This window comes from Drosophila arizonae, chromosome 5 (genome assembly GCF_054131065.1).
Source record: "Drosophila arizonae isolate 15081-1271.41 chromosome 5, UAZ_ARI_1.0, whole genome shotgun sequence".
Classification (NCBI taxonomy): Eukaryota; Metazoa; Arthropoda; class Insecta; order Diptera; family Drosophilidae; genus Drosophila; species Drosophila arizonae.
In genome coordinates this window covers 11295188-11316335 of record NC_142925.1, presented here as the reverse complement: position 1 = coordinate 11316335, position 21148 = coordinate 11295188, and the positions used below count along the sequence as shown (strand labels likewise).

At 42.2% G+C, this 21148-nt stretch overlaps 6 protein-coding genes across 17 annotated transcripts; 3 read left to right on the top strand and 3 right to left on the bottom strand.

Moving 5' to 3' along the window:
* Positions 1 to 659: 659 nt before the first annotated feature.
* On the top strand, positions 660 to 4808 carry Gpo1 (glycerophosphate oxidase 1). Of its 3 annotated transcripts, none has more exons than XM_018010883.2 (8): positions 660 to 855; positions 1616 to 1761; positions 1828 to 1984; positions 2064 to 2173; positions 2421 to 2533; positions 2611 to 3470; positions 3539 to 4242; positions 4520 to 4808. In XM_018010883.2, exons 2-8 carry the CDS (start codon positions 1660 to 1662, stop codon positions 4652 to 4654), a joined length of 2181 nt encoding a protein of 726 aa, XP_017866372.1. In that variant the 5' UTR covers positions 660 to 855; positions 1616 to 1659; the 3' UTR covers positions 4655 to 4808. The 3 variants fall into 3 exon arrangements, with proteins under 3 accessions (XP_017866372.1, XP_017866373.1, XP_089327275.1); XM_018010884.2 differs by lacking the exon at positions 660 to 855 and adding an exon at positions 863 to 1156; XM_089471149.1 differs by lacking the exons at positions 660 to 855; positions 1616 to 1761; positions 2421 to 2533 and having other exon boundaries at positions 1845 to 1984.
* Positions 4248 to 7539, bottom strand: LOC108615985 (cGAS-like receptor 1). 2 transcript variants are annotated; one of them, XM_089471155.1, is made up of 5 exons: positions 7276 to 7539; positions 6089 to 6825; positions 5222 to 5432; positions 4791 to 5154; positions 4248 to 4699 (listed from the first exon to the last, which is right to left on the bottom strand). In XM_089471155.1, the coding sequence occupies exons 1-4, from the start codon at positions 7442 to 7444 to the stop codon at positions 4805 to 4807; spliced, it is 1467 nt and encodes a 488-aa protein (XP_089327281.1). In that variant the 5' UTR covers positions 7445 to 7539; the 3' UTR covers positions 4248 to 4699; positions 4791 to 4804. The 2 variants fall into 2 exon arrangements, with proteins under 2 accessions (XP_089327281.1, XP_089327282.1); XM_089471156.1 differs by lacking the exon at positions 7276 to 7539 and adding an exon at positions 6896 to 7232.
* Positions 7540 to 8334: 795 nt separating this feature from the next.
* On the bottom strand, positions 8335 to 10352 carry LOC108615986 (methyltransferase-like protein 25B). 2 transcript variants are annotated; one of them, XM_018010889.2, is made up of 6 exons: positions 10122 to 10352; positions 9861 to 10061; positions 8986 to 9806; positions 8759 to 8895; positions 8639 to 8686; positions 8335 to 8565 (listed from the first exon to the last, which is right to left on the bottom strand). In XM_018010889.2, exons 1-6 carry the CDS (start codon positions 10200 to 10202, stop codon positions 8486 to 8488), a joined length of 1368 nt encoding a protein of 455 aa, XP_017866378.1. In that variant the 5' UTR covers positions 10203 to 10352; the 3' UTR covers positions 8335 to 8485. The 2 variants fall into 2 exon arrangements, with proteins under 2 accessions (XP_017866378.1, XP_017866379.1); XM_018010890.2 differs by having other exon boundaries at positions 9857 to 10061; positions 10118 to 10347.
* A 39-nt stretch (positions 10353 to 10391) lies between these two features.
* LOC108615984 (PX domain-containing protein kinase-like protein) lies at positions 10392 to 14506 on the top strand. Of its 5 annotated transcripts, none has more exons than XM_018010886.2 (10): positions 10392 to 10527; positions 10611 to 10799; positions 10983 to 11259; positions 11316 to 11724; positions 11784 to 11962; positions 12020 to 12259; positions 12323 to 12468; positions 12535 to 12684; positions 12799 to 12988; positions 13063 to 14506. In XM_018010886.2, the coding sequence occupies exons 2-10, from the start codon at positions 10698 to 10700 to the stop codon at positions 13260 to 13262; spliced, it is 1893 nt and encodes a 630-aa protein (XP_017866375.1). In that variant the 5' UTR covers positions 10392 to 10527; positions 10611 to 10697; the 3' UTR covers positions 13263 to 14506. The 5 variants fall into 5 exon arrangements, with proteins under 5 accessions (XP_017866375.1, XP_089327276.1, XP_089327277.1 ...); XM_089471150.1 differs by having other exon boundaries at positions 10394 to 10532; XM_089471151.1 differs by having other exon boundaries at positions 10422 to 10440.
* An 859-nt stretch (positions 14507 to 15365) lies between these two features.
* On the top strand, positions 15366 to 21062 carry LOC108614913 (dynein light chain Tctex-type 5-B). The gene is made up of 3 exons (XM_018009131.2): positions 15366 to 15664; positions 15729 to 15928; positions 15981 to 21062. Exons 1-3 carry the CDS (start codon positions 15587 to 15589, stop codon positions 16144 to 16146), a joined length of 444 nt encoding a protein of 147 aa, XP_017864620.2. The 5' UTR covers positions 15366 to 15586; the 3' UTR covers positions 16147 to 21062.
* On the bottom strand, positions 17446 to 21119 carry nito (RNA-binding protein spenito). Of its 4 annotated transcripts, XM_089471148.1 has the most exons (5): positions 20960 to 21103; positions 20803 to 20857; positions 20686 to 20710; positions 20107 to 20572; positions 17446 to 20038 (listed from the first exon to the last, which is right to left on the bottom strand). In XM_089471148.1, the coding sequence occupies exons 4-5, from the start codon at positions 20538 to 20540 to the stop codon at positions 18214 to 18216; spliced, it is 2259 nt and encodes a 752-aa protein (XP_089327274.1). In that variant the 5' UTR covers positions 20541 to 20572; positions 20686 to 20710; positions 20803 to 20857; positions 20960 to 21103; the 3' UTR covers positions 17446 to 18213. The 4 variants fall into 4 exon arrangements, with proteins under 4 accessions (XP_089327274.1, XP_089327273.1, XP_089327272.1 ...); XM_089471147.1 differs by lacking the exon at positions 20803 to 20857 and having other exon boundaries at positions 20960 to 21119; XM_089471146.1 differs by having other exon boundaries at positions 20107 to 20710.
* Between the last annotated feature and the right edge of the window lie 29 nt (positions 21120 to 21148).

Sequence of the window (21148 nt, the reverse complement as noted above, 5' to 3'; positions counted from 1 at the left end):
AAATTTTGTAGAGTTTCGCCTAGAAATTTCATAGAACGGCCGGTAAAGGGAGTAATACTACCTCATATTACATACAGAGCGGGCAGTGCTCAAACAAATTAAATAATCACTGTCATGGGGCAAAAACTATAGGATGAATATGTCAAAGGGCGACTCACAAATAATGTAATATATTTTTGCTATGCAAATTGTTGACGAAGCCTTGTATAGTATAGTATGTCTGTACTTGATTCACTAAAATGACTCATGCGATAGCCTGGCATACCCATTGCGTATGCCAATACAGGGTATATCATTGTTAAAATATACGTGTCGAAAAATATATGAATAAAGAATCGCGTTCGGCTACTTACAGAAAAAATAAAAATAAAAATAAAATTGTGGGCAAAATAAATATAAATTTTCGCCGTGTGCCGTGCAGTTCATACACAAGGTGAACTCAACATTCACGAAGACAAGACGAGTGAGTGTGTGTGAAAAGTTTGTGAATTTCAATTTTGTTAGCCAATTAGAGAGCGGGTGGTTGCGAGCACAGCTGTTTTTGAGGGTGTGCGAGCAGCGGGGGAGCACGGCGAATTGGCCACAAAAAGCTGCACATGTAATTGCAACAGCTGCTGCTGCTGCTGCTGCTGCTGCTGCGACTGCATCCCCAGCGAAAAGCAGCCAAGCAGCCAACCAAATAGTCAGCTAGCCAGCTGTATGGGGTTATACGTGAACGGTCAGTGTTTAGAGCGACGACGACTATCAGGCAGAGCACACGGACGGGGTAGCAGAGCGACGAGCAGCAGGCAGAGCAGTTCATAAAATTCCAGCAGCGACGACTACGAACTTCCAGCATCAGAATAACAAACAGCGGTAAGCTTAATACACAGTTTGAACTTGCTTATAACAGACGCGCGGAACGTGCGGCAGCAACAGTCGAAGCAGCAGCAGCGACAGCACCACCAACATCATACAGAGGGTAGCAGCCAACCGAGCCGAGTGTGAATAAAACTCTGATGTAATCATTCGCTGTTACGCTCGCCAAATGAAAAATATATCGAATCGCACAGAAACTTTTTAAGAATCGACGGTTTTGTGGCCACTGGGCAAAGTATACGGTATTATTCAGCTTTTATTGCGTGCTGCGAACAGTTTGGCTGGAAGCGACCTCAAGGTAAACATTCCCCATTCGTGTCTGGAAGCGCATAAACGACCCAACACAGACTTTGAATGCATTACATTATTTTTGCGTTTGCTCAACACTGGACAAAGCGATGTTTTGAGTCTCTGCTTACGCACTGCTGCGGCATGTCGTGGAATGGAGCGTGCCCATATCGATTTAATATACTTAGCGGATTTTTTTTTCTTTTTGCTGCCTATACGTGTGTGTGCGTTGGAATATTGGAATGAAACACACGCACACATACACATACACTCCCACAGTTGTTGCGCGCAAAAAATAGTTCGCAATACAAAAAAAGCTTTGCGCGCTCTCTCATCGTTTTAACGGTGTCGGAGCAGCTAAAGAGAGCGGCTAGCAGTGAGAGCGAGTGAGAGAAAGAGAGAGAGCTTACTAATAGGAAAACAACTGCTTGATATGCCGACTAATTATAGTATTATGATTTTTAATTAGCCAAACATCATTAAAGAGAGCGACCAGCTGCCTTAAGAGAGAGGATGTCGTCGCGTATGTTTAAATTCGGCGTTACCGCCGCAAGTGCCTGTGCAGGCTCTGTGATTGCTGCATGGAGCATCGATCGGTGGAATTCTCCACATGTGGTAACTGCATTGAATGGCCTAATTTATTAGAGGAACATTAATCAACTATCTAACTGTCGTTTACAGGTTAACAATGCCGTGCAACGTCCACCCAAGCGTAAGCGTACTCTGCCCATGCGCAGCGAGCAAATCAAATCCCTGATGAGCGGCGAAGAATACGATGTACTAATTATCGGCGGCGGCGCCACCGGCGCTGGCTGTGCCCTCGACTCTGTTACGAGAGGTAGACACGCATCACTTTCCTTGTTCCTTATCTTTACTCATCTCGACACACAAACGGTATTTTCCTTTCTGTTGGATAGGTCTAAAGACGGCGCTCGTGGAGCTGGATGACTTTGCCAGCGGCACCTCCTCGCGCTCCACCAAGCTTATACACGGTGGCGTACGCTATTTGCAGAAGGCTATTCTGGGCGTAAGTATAGCCTCAATAAAGATAAAAACTTCAAACATAAGTTAAAAGTAGATAATGAGAAATAGTTTTTATTTTTGTAATTTGAATTGAGTTGAAATTAATTATAATACTATTGGTAAATCCAAAAATGATCAGGCTCATCTCACATAAATGTTCCAGTTTCACTCTCATTAGACCTAAGACCGTAGTCTTTTTTCGTAAAGCTAGTAGTAATGCTTTTTATGAATATCTCTCATTATCGCTACAGCTAGATCTTGAGCAATATAGAATGGTTAAGGAGGCGTTGGCAGAGCGCGCCAATATGCTTGAGTCTGCGCCACACTTGACGCATCCGCTACCAATCATGCTGCCCGTATACACGTAATTAGCAACGATTTCTAATTGTATGATCAACTATATATATATATATATATATATGTGCATATGTTCGCTTCCAGGTGGTGGCAGGTTCCCTACTACTGGGTGGGCATCAAGGCGTACGATCTGGTGGCCGGCGATCGTAATGTGAAGAGCTCCTATTTGCTATCGAAGAAGGATGCTCTGGAGCTATTTCCCATGTTGAAGAAGGACAAGCTGTGTGGTGCCATTGTCTACTATGATGGCCAGCAGGACGATGCACGCATGTGTCTGGCGGTGGCTCTGACAGCGGCTCGACATGGCGCCGTGGTGTGCAATCATGTTGAGGTTAAGGAGTTGCTCAAGAAGGACAACGGCAGCGGCAAACAGGTGTTGTGCGGCGCCAAGGTCAAGGATCATATCTCTGGCAAGGAATTTACGGTTAAGGCCAAGTGCATCATCAATGCCACGGGCCCCTTCACCGACACCATACGCAAAATGGACGATCCGACGGTGAAGAGCATCTGCTGTCCCAGTTCGGGCGTGCACATTGTGCTGCCCGGCTATTATAGCCCCGATCAGATGGGTCTGCTCGATCCCTCAACGTCGGATGGACGCGTCATCTTCTTCCTACCCTGGCAACGGCAAACGATTGCCGGCACCACAGATCTGCCCTGCGAAATAACGCACAATCCGGCACCAACTGAGGACGAGATCCAGTTCATTTTGAGCGAAATCAAAAACTATCTTAACGCTGACGTTGAGGTGCGTCGCGGCGATGTGTTGTCCGCCTGGAGCGGCATTCGCCCGCTCGTCTCTGACCCCAACAAGGATGACACACAATCCCTGGCCCGCAACCATATCGTCCATGTCAGCCCCTCGAATCTGATCACCATTGCCGGCGGCAAATGGACAACATACAGAGCCATGGCTGAGCACACTCTGGATGCGGCCATCAAGGGTAACTAGCTTGTCTATCAAATCTCAGATTATGATCGAATTAAACTGATTTCCCAATAATTCGTTCAGCTTGCAACCTGAAGCCGGAGCGCGCCGAGGCTGTCACATCGTATCTGAAGATTGAGGGCGGCCAGGGCTGGACACCCACCATGTACATCCGTTTGGTGCAGGATTTCGGCCTGGAGTGCGAGGTGGCCCAGCATCTGGCAAAATCGTACGGCGATCGCGCCTTTGCCGTGTCTAAGATGGCATCGCTAACCGGCAAACGCTGGCCGATCATTGGCAATCGCATCCATCCCGAGTTCCCCTACATCGATGCAGAGATTCGTTATGGCGTGCGTGAATATGCCTGCACTGCTGTGGACATGATTGCACGCCGTTTACGTCTGGCCTTCCTCAATGTGCAAGCCGCCCAGGAAGCGCTGCCCGCTGTGGTCGAAATTATGGGCGAGGAGCTGAAATGGTCCAAAGAGGAGAAGGAGCGCCAAATCAAGCATGCCACTGAATTCTTGGCCAACGAAATGGGACACACCATCAATCGCACGTCCAAGGAGAGGATACCCATTAAGCTATCCAAGGAGGAGATTCAGACATATGTGAAGCGCTTCCAACTTATCGACAAGGACAAGAAGGGCTACGTGTCCATTAACGATATCCGTCGTGCGCTCAAGAGTTTCGGCGATGGCGATGTCTCCGGCGAGCAATTGCACGACATACTCAAGGAGATCGACACCAACATGAATGGCCAAGTGGAGCTGGATGAATATCTACAGGTGAGTGCCCTTTCAATCCGAATTACAAGTTTATTTCTCATAATGCACAAATGGAAGTTATATAAGTATATAATATTGCGTTAATAATTGGAATCACTCGGAAGTCTTGACTCTTACAAAGTGTTAAAATTGTCATAGATATAAATGCATATATAAAAGCCGTTAAATTGCAAGCCTCATGTGAAGAGACAAGGGGACATTACTTATCACGAATCACTGTAAACATAGTGGAACAGAGTATGATTAATGTTAACGTATATACTATTAAATTGCACAGATGATGTCAGCGATTAAAACTGGCGACGTGGCCTATTCCCGTTTCGCTCGCATGGCTGAGCTAGAGGAACAGAAGCACGAGGCGGCCAATCTGAAGCAGAAGATCAGCGTCGATCGCTCCGGCGGCGGATTGTAAACGACTTAATAGACAAGGACATCACGCGTACATCTACAAGCACATCTAAACTAGGAATAAGCCGCAACGAATTATATACAAACTATATAAACTGAACTTCTTTACATTTTGCTGTTAATAAAGTCTTGAAACTCACCTCAGTGAGAAATCTCAATCGGTCCTTGACCTTGTGCTCCTAAAATAGGAAAAGGCGCCGATGGCAAGGGCACCAACGGCCACAGCGGCTATCCCAATTTGGGCAAGACTTGCTCCCTCGTTCTCCTGCTCCTGCTGTTGCCGCTGCTGCTGCTGCTGCTGCTGCTGCTGCTGCTGCTGCCGCTGCTGCTGCTGCTGCTGCTGCTGCTGCCGCTGCTGCTGCTGCTGCTGCTGCTGCTGCCGCTGCTGCTGCTGCTGCTGCTGCCGCTGCTGCTGTTGCCGCTGCTCCTGCTCCTGCTGCCGCTGCTCCTGTTCTACAGATGAACTTGGCCTCACGAATAGTATTGGCTTCTCCGCTGGCGTGTCTACGTTTTGAAAGAAAGTTAGCTAATCAGTCTTATGCCTTGTGTCAATTGCAGTCGTCTGTCTTACTGAATATCAATTTAATACAGTTATCGATGTCATTCGTCAAGTTGCCATCTGCACGCTCCAGCGTATAAATCACCCCCGTAATGCAGTTAAACATACCGTAGCGCTGGGTGTCTGTCAATGTGGCAAACAAGTCCAGTTTGGGATCCCAGAAGAAAGGTAATTTTCCATAGCGGCCAGACGTGGCCAAAGACGTATTTAGCTTTCTGAGCATCTAAATAATGTGCATTCGCAAAAAATAAAACACATTTTCATTCAATTATTTGAAACCGAAGATACAAGAAAGGACGTTCTACTCAGGGGCACCCGACCAGCAGGTACCGTCCTCTGACCAGAGCTGTTATTCCAATAATTCTAGGTTTTTATACCCTGAACCCATTGAAAATGGGAAATCAGGGTATAACGGTTTTGCGAAAAGTATGTAACAGGCAGAAGGAGGCATGGCAGACCCCATAAAGTATATGTATATATTCTTGATCATACGACGAGCTGAGTCGAGCCCTGTCCGTATGTCCGTCCGTATGAACGCCTAGATGTAGACTCGCGTATACCGTACGCAGTACAGGTTTATCAAATATTTTCGATAACTCATCCGATAATCGAGAATATTCGAAAAATGTATTTTGTTTTTTTTTTTCAGCCTAATTTGAAAAATTTTAGACCTGGAGACTTCAGATTTACTGTGTACATATATACATTTGATGAATAAGAAGATTTTGTAATTTACAGCCCCCTTCGTCACCAATTTGTAAAAAAACGTATTTCTAGGGTATCTCCTAGGCGAGCAGTCTTGACTAGAGCTTTCTTGTTATTTTTAATTTTAATTGAATGATATTCTGAAATGAGGAATTGATTTTTTTGGACACTTACTTGTATCAGCACATCCTTAAGCTGAGAGGTTCTCCAATAATCCGAGGGCTTTTCCTTAACTTGCCAAAGCAAAACAGTCTTTATGAAATAGCTTTTCAAGTTGCTCATATTTTGCTTATTGTCACGAAATTTCTTCATAAATCTTATGACTTCCTTCAGCTTGTGTTTATCCTTGAGCATAAGTAGCTCAGAGTCATAGTAGGAGGCACGGAATGAAACATTGTTCGGATCGATGGGCTTTAAAGGTTTCGGAATCGCCTCCCAAAACCCATTTTTAACAAAGTACTTAAGTTCCTCTTCACCCAAAATGTTTTGGCTTGCATTTAGCTTAATGGCTGGCACAAAGTCCACCGAATATTTGATATCCTTTGTGTCAATGAACATCGTGTGCGCCGGCCCACATCTCCTATACGTCACCTCCGTGATATTACCATCCACATTAATCTTATATTCCATGCCATTAAGCACCTTTGTCATGGCACTCGTGATCAAAGCCTGAAGCTTATGCTCCATAAGCTCATTTTTCGATGAAACCAATTTGATCAAATGTGTATATGTGACTCTATTGTGATCCTGGTTCTTTAGGATTTTTAACACTTCTGTCATGTTTAAAATAACATTGCCAGGTCTACAGGGATCCTTTTTCACAGTAATCCTTTCGTTTTCGGGAAACTTCAAGTGAATTACCAAATCGAATTCATCAGGCATTGTAATCTTCAAATTATCGCCATAACTTCCTGTTTTAGAAAGCAGAAGAATGATTGACAATTAAATGTACACAAATCGTTATCATCGAGGATTACTCACAATCTATATTTAATAATACATACATATGTACATATGTACACTGCCAACCAAATTGATAGCAAAACTATGCGCATAGTTCATTAGCGCAACGATTCTTATGTTAAATGTGTTATCGGGGGAAGTCCCGGTAATAAAAGTTCACACATACACATGTGTGGTTACACGCATGCAAACGTAACAGCACAAGAGCGTCATACATGTCAACATGATCATACATACATATGTACTTATATACATGTACATTTGTATGTATGCATCTATGCACATCCGCAATAAATTTATAAGATTATAAGTTTGAATGCCGTTTTACGAATACACAACTGCATAAAAGACGAAGAAGCAATTCCTTGCCTTCTTTCCTTGATTATGATAACACCTACCGCCCAGTTTGTGGCCATTTAGCCACTTGTCGAATGGCGCCACCGCCTTCAGTCCTTTGTAGATAGTATCTCGCAGAACGTTGTAATGTCTTGTAAACCCTGGGCGATCACGATCAATATTTATGTGCTTTCCGTGCGCGTCATTCAAACGGGATTCCAGAAATGGCATGATTGACTACTTCTTATTTTGCTGATCTTAACGTGGCAAAGAATAAAACTGAACTGAGTAACGAACTATCACAGTGAAATGCTCTCAATGGTAGGCATTGCTATTGAAGGTTCGCACTCTCTGTGTGCAACTTAAGCTGCTGAAGCAGTGACGTCACATGCTTAAAAATGTGATTGGTAACATTATTTATTTAAAAAGAAATCTATTTATTTTCGTTATTCCATTACAATAATTAGATATAAATAACAATATTTTGTATAAATATGTATATATAAAATGTTTTCTTTTCATGAATGCAACGGATAGACAGCTCTAGCTAAATATTCTTGAGTGCAATCTCTCTGTTTCCGACTATGAAATCCGTCAGCTCGGCTCTCTGTATATGTGCATGTGTGTGTGAAATGCTGGTACAGGCTAATGTGTAAGATACATATGTATGTGTAAAAGTGTCTCCGGCTGCACGGTGAATAATATATTTTCGGGATTCCCTGTTATGTTTGCAAGTACCATAAAAATAATTATAGATGTGCATTTATTCATATTATTATTATATTCATTATTATTATTCATATTCATTTGCATACATACATACATATGTATGTACATATGCATTTAAATAATTTCTCTGTAGATATTATTTGTCTAATATATTATTCTTAGTTCTCCTTAAACTTTGATTACTGCTGTCAAATCTAAGCAAGAACTGTTCTTACGTGCATACATACATACATATGTATGAATGTATGAACATACATACATACTTCTTCATACAGACATACACATGTATGTACTTATGTATGTGCTCATAGAGCGACGTCTAGATAAGCATATCAATAATAATAGCAGAAATATTCCCCTCAACGTTGTTGAAATAAGCAATCGATTTGATATATGATTAGAAATAAACACAAATAATTCTTTTATTGCGATATATGTATGTATATATGTACAATATATGTATGTGTGTACAATGTATGTATGTACATTTATTTACAAATGTACATGCTGAACCTTGCCGTCAGATTGTGTCTTTTATTTACGTCAGTTCTTTATGGCGCTCGTTATATGATTTCTTGGTGAAATGCGAGGATTGAAAATTGATTCGATGGTTACTTGACAGCCTGGAAAAAAACAAAATAAATATTTGTTTACCCAAATATTCACAAACAAAACGCAATATCCCAAATATCATACCATTCTCTAGAAGAAACAAAGCGCGATCATACAGAATAATGCTTTCGACTGCAGGAAATAAACAAAAATAAAAATCATAAATATTTATTTAAACGGAATTTAAAATCTGAGTAGCCAAACCTAAGGGTGCTAGCATAAGGCGTAGGGTATAAAAACAGACGATACGACGCCAATGCAAAAGATCTGCTTCGATTTGGTCAGGATTCGTTGCCTGCAGTAAGGCAAACTGCGTGCCCTCGATAGCCTTTTGAAAATAGCTGAAAATGATTTTAATTTATGGATTAATATATATATATTTTTTTTAGAATAGGACATATTTTATAAATCTAAATTGCGTTTCATCTTACTCGTTGAAGCTCATGCCAGGCACGTGTTTCACATTGCGCAACGCCGAATGTCTTAACTCGGGCAAATGCTGAACAATAATGCGTTCGGCTGCTGCGCGTAAAGAATGAATCTTCAGATATTCATAGTCTCCAGATTGAAGGCGGCTGCTGTACAATTCCATGGCATGGCAAGCAATTTCGCGTGCCTCATAGCTAAGCTGAGAGTTGTCAGCGCTCTGCAGTTGTGAGCTAAGCGGATAGCCATGCAGCTTCATTTGCGGGTGCGTTGCTCGTGTGCTCATCTTTTGATAGCAGCAGCCCACGAAATTTAAAAATTTAGCTTGCTCACAGCTCAAAAACATGCGCATTAGCGTGCCGCTCAGATCACCACATGGATGCAGCCCAATGATCCCAAAACTGAAATTAGAGTCGGACAATTGGAATGCTTGTCGTATACTCTCGATGAACTGTTCTGGCGTTGTGTCGCTGCTTAGACGTTGAGTGAGATGCGCAGGTCGTTTAAAGTGGATTGTTTCGCTGTCCTCCAAGTGTTTTGCAGCCATGCTCTCCAGCTTGGCATCGATTTCCAGTGCTTGTCCATTGAGAGCTGCCTGCATTTCAAGACAACACACATTGATGCCATAGCCGTAGCCCAGTACGCGCGCCAAGTGTCCTACGCCAGCTCCAAAGTCAACGACAAACGAAATTGAGGTCTCTTGGCAGCTCCTCGCACAGATTGCAGCCATTCTTTTAATTTCGTGCGATTTTTTCGGCTTCACACACTTCATGAACATGTGCTTCAGTTTACGGTGCTCCAGAAGCGGGCATGATGGCAGTGTAACCTACAATGTGGTTATCTGAGAATATATCGAATCATAATTGACTAGCTTACCAACATCGATCTGCTTCGTTTGACTTCTTCGGATGCATAGCGACCGCAGCACTTGCCGCAGTGCCAGCAGTTCCAAGGGCCATAAAACACGTGCAACACCATCACTGTGCTGCAGTAGCTCGCTCAGGTGTTCTACGGGTAAGTCCTCCAATTGTTTCCGCCAGCTTTGTGGCAGTTTGCTCCAGTGGTCATCCACATAGAAGTCCTGAAGTATTGCGAGATTCAAGTTATCTCGATTTTGGTTGAGTTGGGATAACCTACCTACCAACACATAAGCGTCCAGTAACCATTCGTATTTCTTAACAACATCTAAACAGGCAGAAAGTTTTTTCTTAATATTAATCATATTGGTTAGCTATAACAACGGTGCCTAACAGCTGATTTTTAATTAGGCGCGAACGAAATTGTTTTAAAAGTATGTATTCTTATTTTTATGCGCAAACAGGTAAACAAACAGGGCTGCGTACAATTATCGATTATATTCAAGTTCGAATCAGTAATCGATAGCTCAAAATAAAAGTATTAAATCATTTCAGTATTTTCGATCATCAGATAGAGCTTTCGATGTTTCGTTTTCAACACTAGTAAGTTGTCTACCAATAATAATAAAAGAAAACACGACGGTCGGGCCTAATTGGCCATAAATATAATCAAAAAGAAAACAAGAGAACGTAAGGTGCTACAAATTGCAAAAATGAACTTGGAAGTGATGTATTAAAGACTACATGTGCCATTTATTTTCAACTCCCCAAAGGGTGGAAACAGTTATACACAGATACATCCACACATATTGGCAGTGCCGTCAGCGAAAGCAAAGTGAAAATGCATCTGGAACCAACAAATGGCAATATTTGCAAGCAGATATGAAAGAAAACTGCCAATTGATGACACCGAGGCAATAAGCTGCGAAATCACAACAGTCGAGCAGGTCGACGGTCATACGGTGAGTGTATGACTTCTGAAAATTTATATCCCCCAACAGAAAAATCAATAATGAGCGTCGCAGCTGCCGCTGTCGCTGCGGATTTGTTAATGACGGTGTCTGACTCTCCTCTGTGTGTATAGGTATATATATGTATATATATTTTTCAAATATACAAATGAGGTGTGATTTTTGTTGTTGCAGGAATACCTGCTGCGCGTGCAGAGAGGTGATAAGTCCTGGAATGTTCTTCGCCGCTACAATGAATTTAACAATCTGCACAAATGTCTTCGTATCTCTGGCATTGAACTGCCGTTGCCTGGCAAACGCATCTTTGGTAATATGCGACCGGACTTCATAGCTGAACGGAAAGAAGCATTACAAGTTTACATAAACACAATACTAATGAATCCCATTTTGGCATCATCGCTGCCAGCCAAGCGTTTCGTTGATCCCGAAAGCTACTCGCAATCATTCCATGGTAAGCGGACTATTGGAACTGTAAGTGAAATCAACTAATTCTAAACTTAATTCCAGACCATGCAGTGCAAAATGCAATGCTCTGCCTACGCAACGATACGGTGTGGGCCCTGGGGCCCACCATGGGTGCCATAGGGTGGCGGCTGCGCAAGCATTACTTTAAGGTGACCACCAAGCCGCCAGAGAAGGGTAGCAACAAGTTGGTTAAGAGTGGTTCACAGAATCAGCAAAGCAAACATTTTGCTGCTGGCAGCAATGGCGGCGCCCACTCGGTCTCGATAGATGCAGGTTCAGTAGATCCCAATGCAGAAATGGTAGCTGAGTGGCTGGAATACGGACCAGACAAGTACGTCGACGAGAAAGAAATGCATGGCGTGCTGAAGAGTCTAATGGGTCTTCAGCATCCGCACATTGAGCCCGTTGTGTTTGCTGCGCATACAGAGAACGGTTGCTTGGTCATCAGAAAGTAAGCACTTTTTAAAGTTGTCCATAGATATATTTCATGCGAAGACTACTGCTCAACAGATTCCATAAGCATGGCACCCTCAAGGATGTGCTTTGCATGGCCACGCCAAAGAATCCGTTTTTAAGCAAGTACGGCAATCCCAAGGGACGGACAGCACTCTCCATGAAGCAAGTTGCTACCTATGGCAAACAAATCTTAGAAGGTCTTATATTCCTGCACTCAAAGGGCTATGCTTGCGGTAAGCTTCATTTAAATTATATCAAAAGGGAACATATTTATATTATTTCTATTATAGGTCACCTACATTCGGGAAATATTGTCATTGTGGATGACTGTGTTAAGCTGTTGGACATCGAGAACCACTTACTTGGTGTGCCTGCATTTTATCGCCCATTCTTCGTACAACACAGCAAGATTCATACAATTGAGACAATTGACGTCTACTGCTTTGGCCATGTTCTATTCGAGATGGCTATGGGTTATCCGCTCCAAGAGTCTGTTGTGCGTCAAATAACGGAATGCCCAGAAGCGTTAAGTATGAATGCATCAATAAGCAATAAATATCTGAATGGAGCTAATGGCATTTCTTAACTGACAGAATCTTTGTTGGAGAGCATACTATCGAAGGAAGCATGCAAGGCCGGCCTGCCAACACTGGATCAATTGATAGGTCATCGATTTTTTACGCAGTACGCAACAGAGAGTGCAGTCACATCCGAGAAGCCACATTTTAAGCTGTCTTTGGTAATACTGAATAGGAATTTACGATAATACAGTTTCTACCATATTTTTACTTCCTCACATTTACAGAACGCAAAGGAGCTACTCCGGCAGGCTGCTGTTAAAAGCGAGACTCGTTTGCGTGATGAGCAAAAGTCGGTAAAGAACCAGAAGCGTATTGTACGCGTGCAGGAGCTAATGAGTTCCGAGGAGGAGAAGCGCAAATCAAAGCAAAAAGCAGTTAGTAGCAATTAACTCTGATCTAAATTTTAAGTAGCTGTAGCCGTCGAGCAACCGCTTATCAACACGTATTTCTTTTGTTGTTTTCTTTTCTGTTTTGGTAACAATTATTAGAAATTAGAGCACAAACAATCGAAGCTTAAGCAACAGGGTTCGCTCCAAACAAGCAATGGACGCTTGTCGCTGGCGGCAGTAACAGCTGCATCGACCAGCGCAGTTGCTTCCGGCGGTGGGCTAAGCACAGCAGATTCATTCAACCGCTCTGACAGCACTCCCGAAGAACCCGCTCTGGCTGGCATCAAATGTAGATAAATTATCGCAAATTGAACACACGAATGTCTTAAGTTGATTAAAATTATTTTCCTTTAATGCTCACAGCACTCACGCCCGCATCGCAGTCGCCACGCCAGGAGATACCAGCGAGCAGCAATCTCGTCGTGGAGAGGCAGACTTCGACTCCAAATATTGCATCAGAGGATGTGGATGCTGGCGAAGATGAGCCGACGCGCTCAGCGTTGCTCGAGTCAATTTGCAAGTTCAATCGTGGCTCCCTGCGTAAAGTGCGCTCGAATGACTAGGCAGAACGCAAAGAATTTTACATATTTACATTTTGGACCAAATGTGGCGTTATGAAATAACGGTTCCATAATATTAAATGCAACAATGAAGGAGAAGAAGAAAGAACAAATCAATTGAAAATAACCAAAAACAAAAAGATAGATACATTTTTAGATACATATAACAAGACATATTCGTAAACTATTTATTGGGCTACTTAAAGAATAACAAAAAAGAAAGACAACAATCCACAAAATAGCTATAAGTGACTACATATATATATATATATATACGTATAAGTAATAACATATATATTTACTAACGAAACCCACTGAATCTGTGTCCACAACAAATCTATATATGCATAACGTATGAAATCTGTTTTATGAACTCAATTGATATGTACGTCTATATATTATATATCTGTGTATGTAATTTACAAATCACACACGTCTGCGATACGAGGATGGCGAATGGTCAAGCGTACGCAACTAAAGCTTTACATATACATATACACGACCACTACACGACTGAAAATATCTTTGGTACGAGAATCTTGAATGCGAAACACGATTTCAAAGAAGAGGAAACAAAAACTATTGAGAAATTTCCAAATGAATTATGTTAACTATAAGTCTGCACCAAAATCCGCACGAAGGCGTTCTACTACTAATAACCTACTGATAACTATCATTCATATATATGTGTATATTTATGCCATGTACTCAGTTCCTCCATGTTGTGCGCTATACCTTTTGTTTTTGCCATAACGGCCAAGGATTGAGAACATCATTTCATTTGAAATGTATTATTATCATGCCAAAAGTTTTACTGTTATGTTTATATTTTTATTGGTGTTTATTCCAACGGTTTTGTTGTAGACAAACTACTATTATTATTGATTATGTGTGTAATGAAAATCTCTGTAAATCAATTGATACATATGTGTTTAATGATTAAAAGAAATAAAAGAAACATGTAACAGGCGAATGCATAAATGCAAAAGCTATATTTATATATATGTATACTCCAACCATATTGAACAAACTCAAGAAACAATTGTAATTTGATATTGATGTGTATCTTTGTATTCATGTCTATGTGTTTTTTATGTAACTGACTGTGTATATGTTCATATATGTGTGTATGCATACCAAAACTAATGCGAATTCAACGTGTAACGAAAAGTATATATGATCAACATACTACTATATTATCAATACATATGGAAACCGAATAAAGTGTAAAGTATTTATCGTTGTAACTCAACGCCAATCTATATATGGATGGTACTTGAAGTCTGTTTTCATCATCGATAATTGCCAATTAATTGACATTGATCTTTGTTTAAACTGTTAACTAGTAAGTAGTAGTATGTTGATGAATGGGTTATTCTTCTAGTTGACGTACTTTTCCTTAGTTATACAGAAATAGTCCTGGGAGTTAATGTTAAAGGAAATCAGCGAAATTTTGAAACATTTTCGTATATTTATTGTTGTCATCAAATTAGACATGTTATTGTTTATTTTGTAAATAGATATTTCTTAGCATGACTAGGCTTATAAGACAAGCGAACTCTAAAGGATATAATGTCCATCTCCCTGTCTGTCTGCTTACCCAGGCAATCTGTAGGTAAAACAATCAAATTAGTCACAATATACCAGACTGTATCATTCATTATTTACCTCTGAATCTGTAATGTGGACATGCTGTCAGGTCCAGGGCATCAGCCAGTCGAGGGGAATAATCTAGTAAAAACGAAAACGAACTGCGGCTAGAATTTGGCAGGTGGGCAAGGTCAGTTAAGCGAGTCGTGTTGTAGGACAATGTGTGCCAATTATTGATCCAACTTTCCGACCAAAACTCATATTGCCACGGCGACAGGACACTTCTATTATGCCGCAAATGCTATAATAAATGCTACAATAATCATTTGCGGTTTTATGACAACTCGCGACGCATTCAAGAGTCAAGAGTCAGAACTACGAAAATAGAAGGCGGCACGTCACGGGAAATGGCCAGCGCGGCGAAGAACTGGTCGGGCCTGGTTACGCTGTGCCTGGGCCAGGAGCGCGAGAAGGTACTCCGATTGATTTTGTGTGATTATTGCAGGGGCTCATAAAATACGGATACTTTATGTTTATTTAATAAGCGGTAATGTTTCCAACATGCTCCGAATCGAATCAAGTATCCAAAATTTGTGAAAGTCACGCATATGGGCTACGATAGACGGCTGGCTGGGTGGGTGGGTGTTAGGTGGTTAAGTGGGAGTGGGTGTGAATCCACAGCGAGTATGGAACATCTAATGTAATACATTCTGTTTCGACACTTTCGTTTTGTCACCATGCAGCGGCAGGTGAGCAGCCAGCGCACATCCCTGACCAAGTCCAATGGGGTCGGCGCCTTGGGTGTTCCATCAAAGGTAAGCGGTTCATCTGTCCGTGTGTCCACTTTGATTATTGTCATTGTTACCCTTACTGGTGTAGCCGATTATACAATATTTGCCCAGCTATCGCATGGAGCCCAGGAATCCACTGAACAAGGAACGGTTGGAGCTCACGATGCGCACAATCATGAATAGGAACTACAACGAAGATTATCTATTCCATCCCAGGCAGTCCTACCATCTGGCAGCTCAAGTCAGCGAAGAGATCAAGAACAGCATCAAGCTCATGAATTTCGATAGGTATTCCATTCCCTTTAGTATCATACCTTGCCTAATTCCATTGCCTGCTTAGATACCGTTACATAGTGCTGGTTACCGTTGGAGAGCTGCTCATGCAGGGCCTCTGCTCCATGGTCAACTTTCTGTGGGATGCCGAGAAGGACGGCTTTGTCACCTACTCCATCAAGACACCCAAATTCATAGCCGTCTGCACCGTATTCTATTTGTATTACGACTGAGTGCGTGCCTAAAATCAAAATTCATGAAAATAATAAAAGAGAGATCATCGAAAATTAATTTAATGGGAGAAAGGAGTGAAACAGGAAGGAAACAAATAAATGGGGAAAAAGAACAAAGTAAAGAATAAAGAAAGAATAGTAAAAGTCTTACAGCTTCGATTTGATGCCAACAGCTTAATCTGTGAAGGAATCATGAATATATGTATATACAGTAGTGCATTACGAATTGCCACTAATTCACTTTATCGCACAATTTGATTTGATTTGATTTTTGAAACCACTTGAAGAACAAACAAACACTCGTTAAATAAATCACAACACATTTTGAATTAGGTTTTCCGTTTGTTCATTTTTATTTGAATATCAGTTAAAGAGTTATATATAATAGATATATAATATGGTGAAGCATAAATAATTTCATCTCGACACAAAAACCAAACTAGATTTATTAAACTTTTTCTAAAGTTTGTTTTTTTATTTTTTTATTTTGGTAATTCCAATGGATTAATGTTTCAATATTTGAATTAATTAAAGTATTCATATAATATTTTTTGACAACATATATATATTTGTGGACATCTGGATATTATATATTGGCCACACACATGCACAGACACACACACACACATGCACACACGCATCTATATATTGAGAGATATCATTTATCTGTACGACACTTCAACTCACATAAGAAATTTGCTTAGATTTCAAATAGTATATATGCATATATACAGATATATACATACGTATATAGACACAGAACTTGTTGGAGAGCAACCCATAAGAGAACCAATGTAACATTTGCCAAACCCATTTCAACAATTCAAACATTTTGAAACAAATGCTACACGACGTTCTCTCTCCGGATGGAACTGATCAAACGAACGAACGATTGGAACAGAGATATTCCAAAAAATATCCAAACTTGAAACAGCTCACTGCACAATGATATGATATTGGGAGGCCGAAACAGGGCACAGTTCAGACACTTTATAAACACTCGATCCATAGTTATATATAATTATATATATAAAAGAATATGGAAGGAACCTCAATTTCTTGGGGCATCAACCAAAGGACAGAACTCCAATCAAATCACTTTATATATAGCAAGCCCATATTCATATATATATATCATGAATATTACCAGAAATTCAGATGGGGGCAAGCACTTTGTCTTTAGCACTATTTTTGTTCACAAAAACCAAAACTTCGCATCATAAACAACTCTCATTAACCAAATCATAATTGCTTAAAACTGATTCGAACTATTTAACACAAAAGAGTTAACACAAAAACTGATCAACATATTTGTTTTCTTTCTTTTGGATTTGATTTTGATTTTGGATTTTTCATTTAAACATTTTCTTGTTGATTTTTGCACTAATTGCACATTTAAAAATAAATTGGATACAGAGCAATTGTATTTTTTTTTTTTTTTTTTTTTTTTTTGTATAGAATGAGAAATCTTTACACTGCGAAAATAATTGAAATCAAATATACAATGGATAGTTATCAACAATTCAAAACTTTTTGCACAATTGTAATTAAAAAAAAATAAATTTAGGTTGAACTTTCGTTTTGTTGTTTGATTGAACGGTTAAAAAACTTTTACACTCTCACTACACAAGGAATCAGAATCATGTGTAAGGCATAACAACCATAAATAATATTATTTCTGTGATTGCTTGAGTGGGTCTGTAAAAAGAATAATAATAATATTTGGATTAATGCGTATTCATATACATGCAAGGTAAATATATATAGGACTATATATTATAATTGTGTGTGCATGTCTGCTTCTTTTCCTTCTCCTGCTGCTGCTGTTGTCACTGGCTTCTGTTAGAGGTAACTCCAATTGTCTATTGATTGAATTATGCTTCTACCAATACACACACGAGCATACACTTGCATGTATGTGTATGTGCATATATACTTTTTGTGTAAGTCTACGACATCTATGTTACGTGGCAACAAATCTCTTTGGGATTATGTGCCTGCCCAGCACTGCGAGCGATAGCCACCCGGTCGATGGGTTGCTTAGTTTGCCCGCAGTTTGTCCATTGTTTAGGCGGTGCCGCCACGTACAACCACAATAACCAGATGATCCTCCTTGAGACCCTCCTCGGTGAGACTGTGGCATGTACGCTTCAAGAGGTCCGTGGAGAAGTCACACGGTGGGAATGCATAGAGCACGCCCGTGGCCTCGGTCTCTTTGTTCAACAGCGATATAACTCCAGCCGCTTCCTTTTGCTTTAAGTAGGAGACGAGATTACGCAACGGACGAGTCTGCACGCTGGCATCGTCGCAATCTGTGTCCACAGTGGAACCAGCCAGACCCAAGAATATGGCATGCGATGACGAGGATGCAATGCGTTTCTGTACATCCTCCAGCTTAGGCGGATCCAGTCGCAACCTTTGTGTTATGCGCAAATTGTGCTTGCCCTCCTCATCACGCATCAACGATTCCACAATGTCTGTGTCGCCATCTGTCAGATGAAACTTGGCCGGGAATAAGGAACTCTTCAGTATGAGTGCGCCTGTCCAAATTGTGCTGCACTTGCGCGAAACGTCGAGTACTGTGGCCGCCGAGCTAAGGGCATCGTTGCGCCGCGTCGAGGTGTCTGAATCAGAGCCGGGTGAGCGTTTCAATGGTGATCGCGAGCGCGATCGTTCCACTCCGGGCTCACGTGAACCGGAACGGGCCCGTTCATACGATTCTCCAGGCGGACGACGCCATTCATCATCAGCACCGCCTGGTGGCGGCACCGACGACACACCACCCATGACATTCGGATGAGGTGGTCTGTGCACATCATTGTGATAGTGATACAAGCCGCGTCCACGTCCGCGATAGCCACTACCGCGTCCACGATAGCCGCCACGAGGTGGATATGGCGAATAGCCACCGCGTGGAGCATACACAGCCGCCTCCTCATAATAGGGATCGTACTCGGGTCTCCTATACTCGATGGCAGCCTCATCGTATGCCGGCTTCGAGGTCTTGAAGGGAGCTGTTGGCGTAGTACCAGGCAGCTCCGCAAAGTCAGTGCGCAGCCTTCGCTCGGGGCCGCCAAGGGGGAAGCCACGCATCTCCTTGACTGCCGCCGTGGCAGCCTCCACTGTCTCGTATTGTATGTAGGCATAGGGCTCACCCTTCTGGTATTCAATCTTCTTGATGGCACCAAAGCGATCAAACTCACGCTCCAGCTGTGTCACCGATGTCCAGGCGCCGAGACCGCCGATCCAGATTCGTGTGGCCGGCGTTACTTTGCCATAACCAATCTTGCATTGGAACTTGCCTATATACTGGCCAGATAGTTCGATTTTGGCACGATGAGCCATGTCAAGATTCTGATAGCGCACAAAGGCGAACGCGTTGCCAGTGCCAGGCGGCGGTCTCTTTATATCAATGTCATCCACTACGCCATATTTACCAAAAATACGACGAAGCTCGTCATCAGCAATGGTCACTTCCAGATTGCCAGCGAACAGTGTGCGTGTAGACAGTGGATCATCTTCTGGCTGCACATGATGCAAATAGTTGGGAAACTTATCCTTTTTGCTTTCCGGCTTCTCATACGGCACATGTGGCCGCGGGGCCATAGGACGCATCGGTGCATATTGATGAGGCGGTGGATGGCCGTGCATATGATGGGGATGGGCGTGAGGATGACCACGATGTATTGGTGGCCCCCGTGGTGGATGTGGGTACTCATGGTGCATGGGTCGATATTCACGTGGGTGCACAGAATGCGGATGAATGGGTGGACCATAACGGTCATAGGGATCAATTGGAGGGCGACGATGATCCAATGGCACACCGGGTCCCATGGGCGAACGCGAGTAATGGTACCGTTCATAGTCCGGGGGCGACATCGAGTGCCGGGGTCTATAAATATAATATCCCAACGTAAATACAAGCCATAACCTTATAGTAATAGTCAACAGTTCACATACCTGTACTCCGGCCGTGTCGTCGACTTATAAACTGGCTCAACAATTGCCATTTTATCGTAAATGATCAGCCGAGGCTTGTGATGCTTGGCTTCACGTGCATCTTCCGGCGTGCGAAAACACACGTAGGCAACACGTTCGTCCAGATCGTGCGCAAGTCGCACACTGAAATCCCCAAATTTCTTGTATTCGCGGTAGAGTGTCTCTTCGATGAACTCGTCAGGTGCCTTTGGAGGCAGAGCACTCACACACAAAACTTTGTAGCCAGCGGGACGCTCTGCAGCAGGCGGACCACGCATATAAGGCTCTCGATGTGGAGACCCATAACGACCGCGCGGGCTTGGCGAACGGTCTAAGCGACGACGCATACGTTCCGGCGACATCCGTTCCGGCGAATCACCCGGCACACCTCCTCCATTATCGTAGCCACGGCCCATGCTGCGCGAATTTCTTACAAGGTTTCCTCTGCCTGGTGAGCGAGATGCGCTACGTTTCATATTGTGAATTTTGACAGTTATTCGATCAAGTTCAGCTCCTTCTCTATGAATACTCATGAGCAGGAGCGGAAGCTTTTTATTATACCTTAGCCTTTTTCTTGTGACGAAGTCTGTGGAAAATATATAAATATATTTAAGTTACAAAGCTTGTGCAGTTCATCACATACAATCGTTTGCAATTACACATTTTTATAATACGTACACACACATATATACGGTGAAAAAAATGCAAGATGAAAAAAAAAATGGCGGCGCGACTTTAGCGTCGAGTATTGGTACAGGTAAAACGAAAAATAAAATCCACGAAAAATTTAACGCGTTTACATAACTATAACACAGCGTACTGTTACATTACTTACCACCAACTTTATGTACGATTTCTGATGTACTACACCTTTTTTCTTAATTATTTCTTTTATGCAGTGACATTAAGAATTCACACACTCCGCGGCTCGCAATTTATGTATTCGTCGAAAAAGTGTGGCGACAAGATGATGCAGCAAAAATATCGATACTGTCTATGTTTCGGCGAATTATCGATACCATGG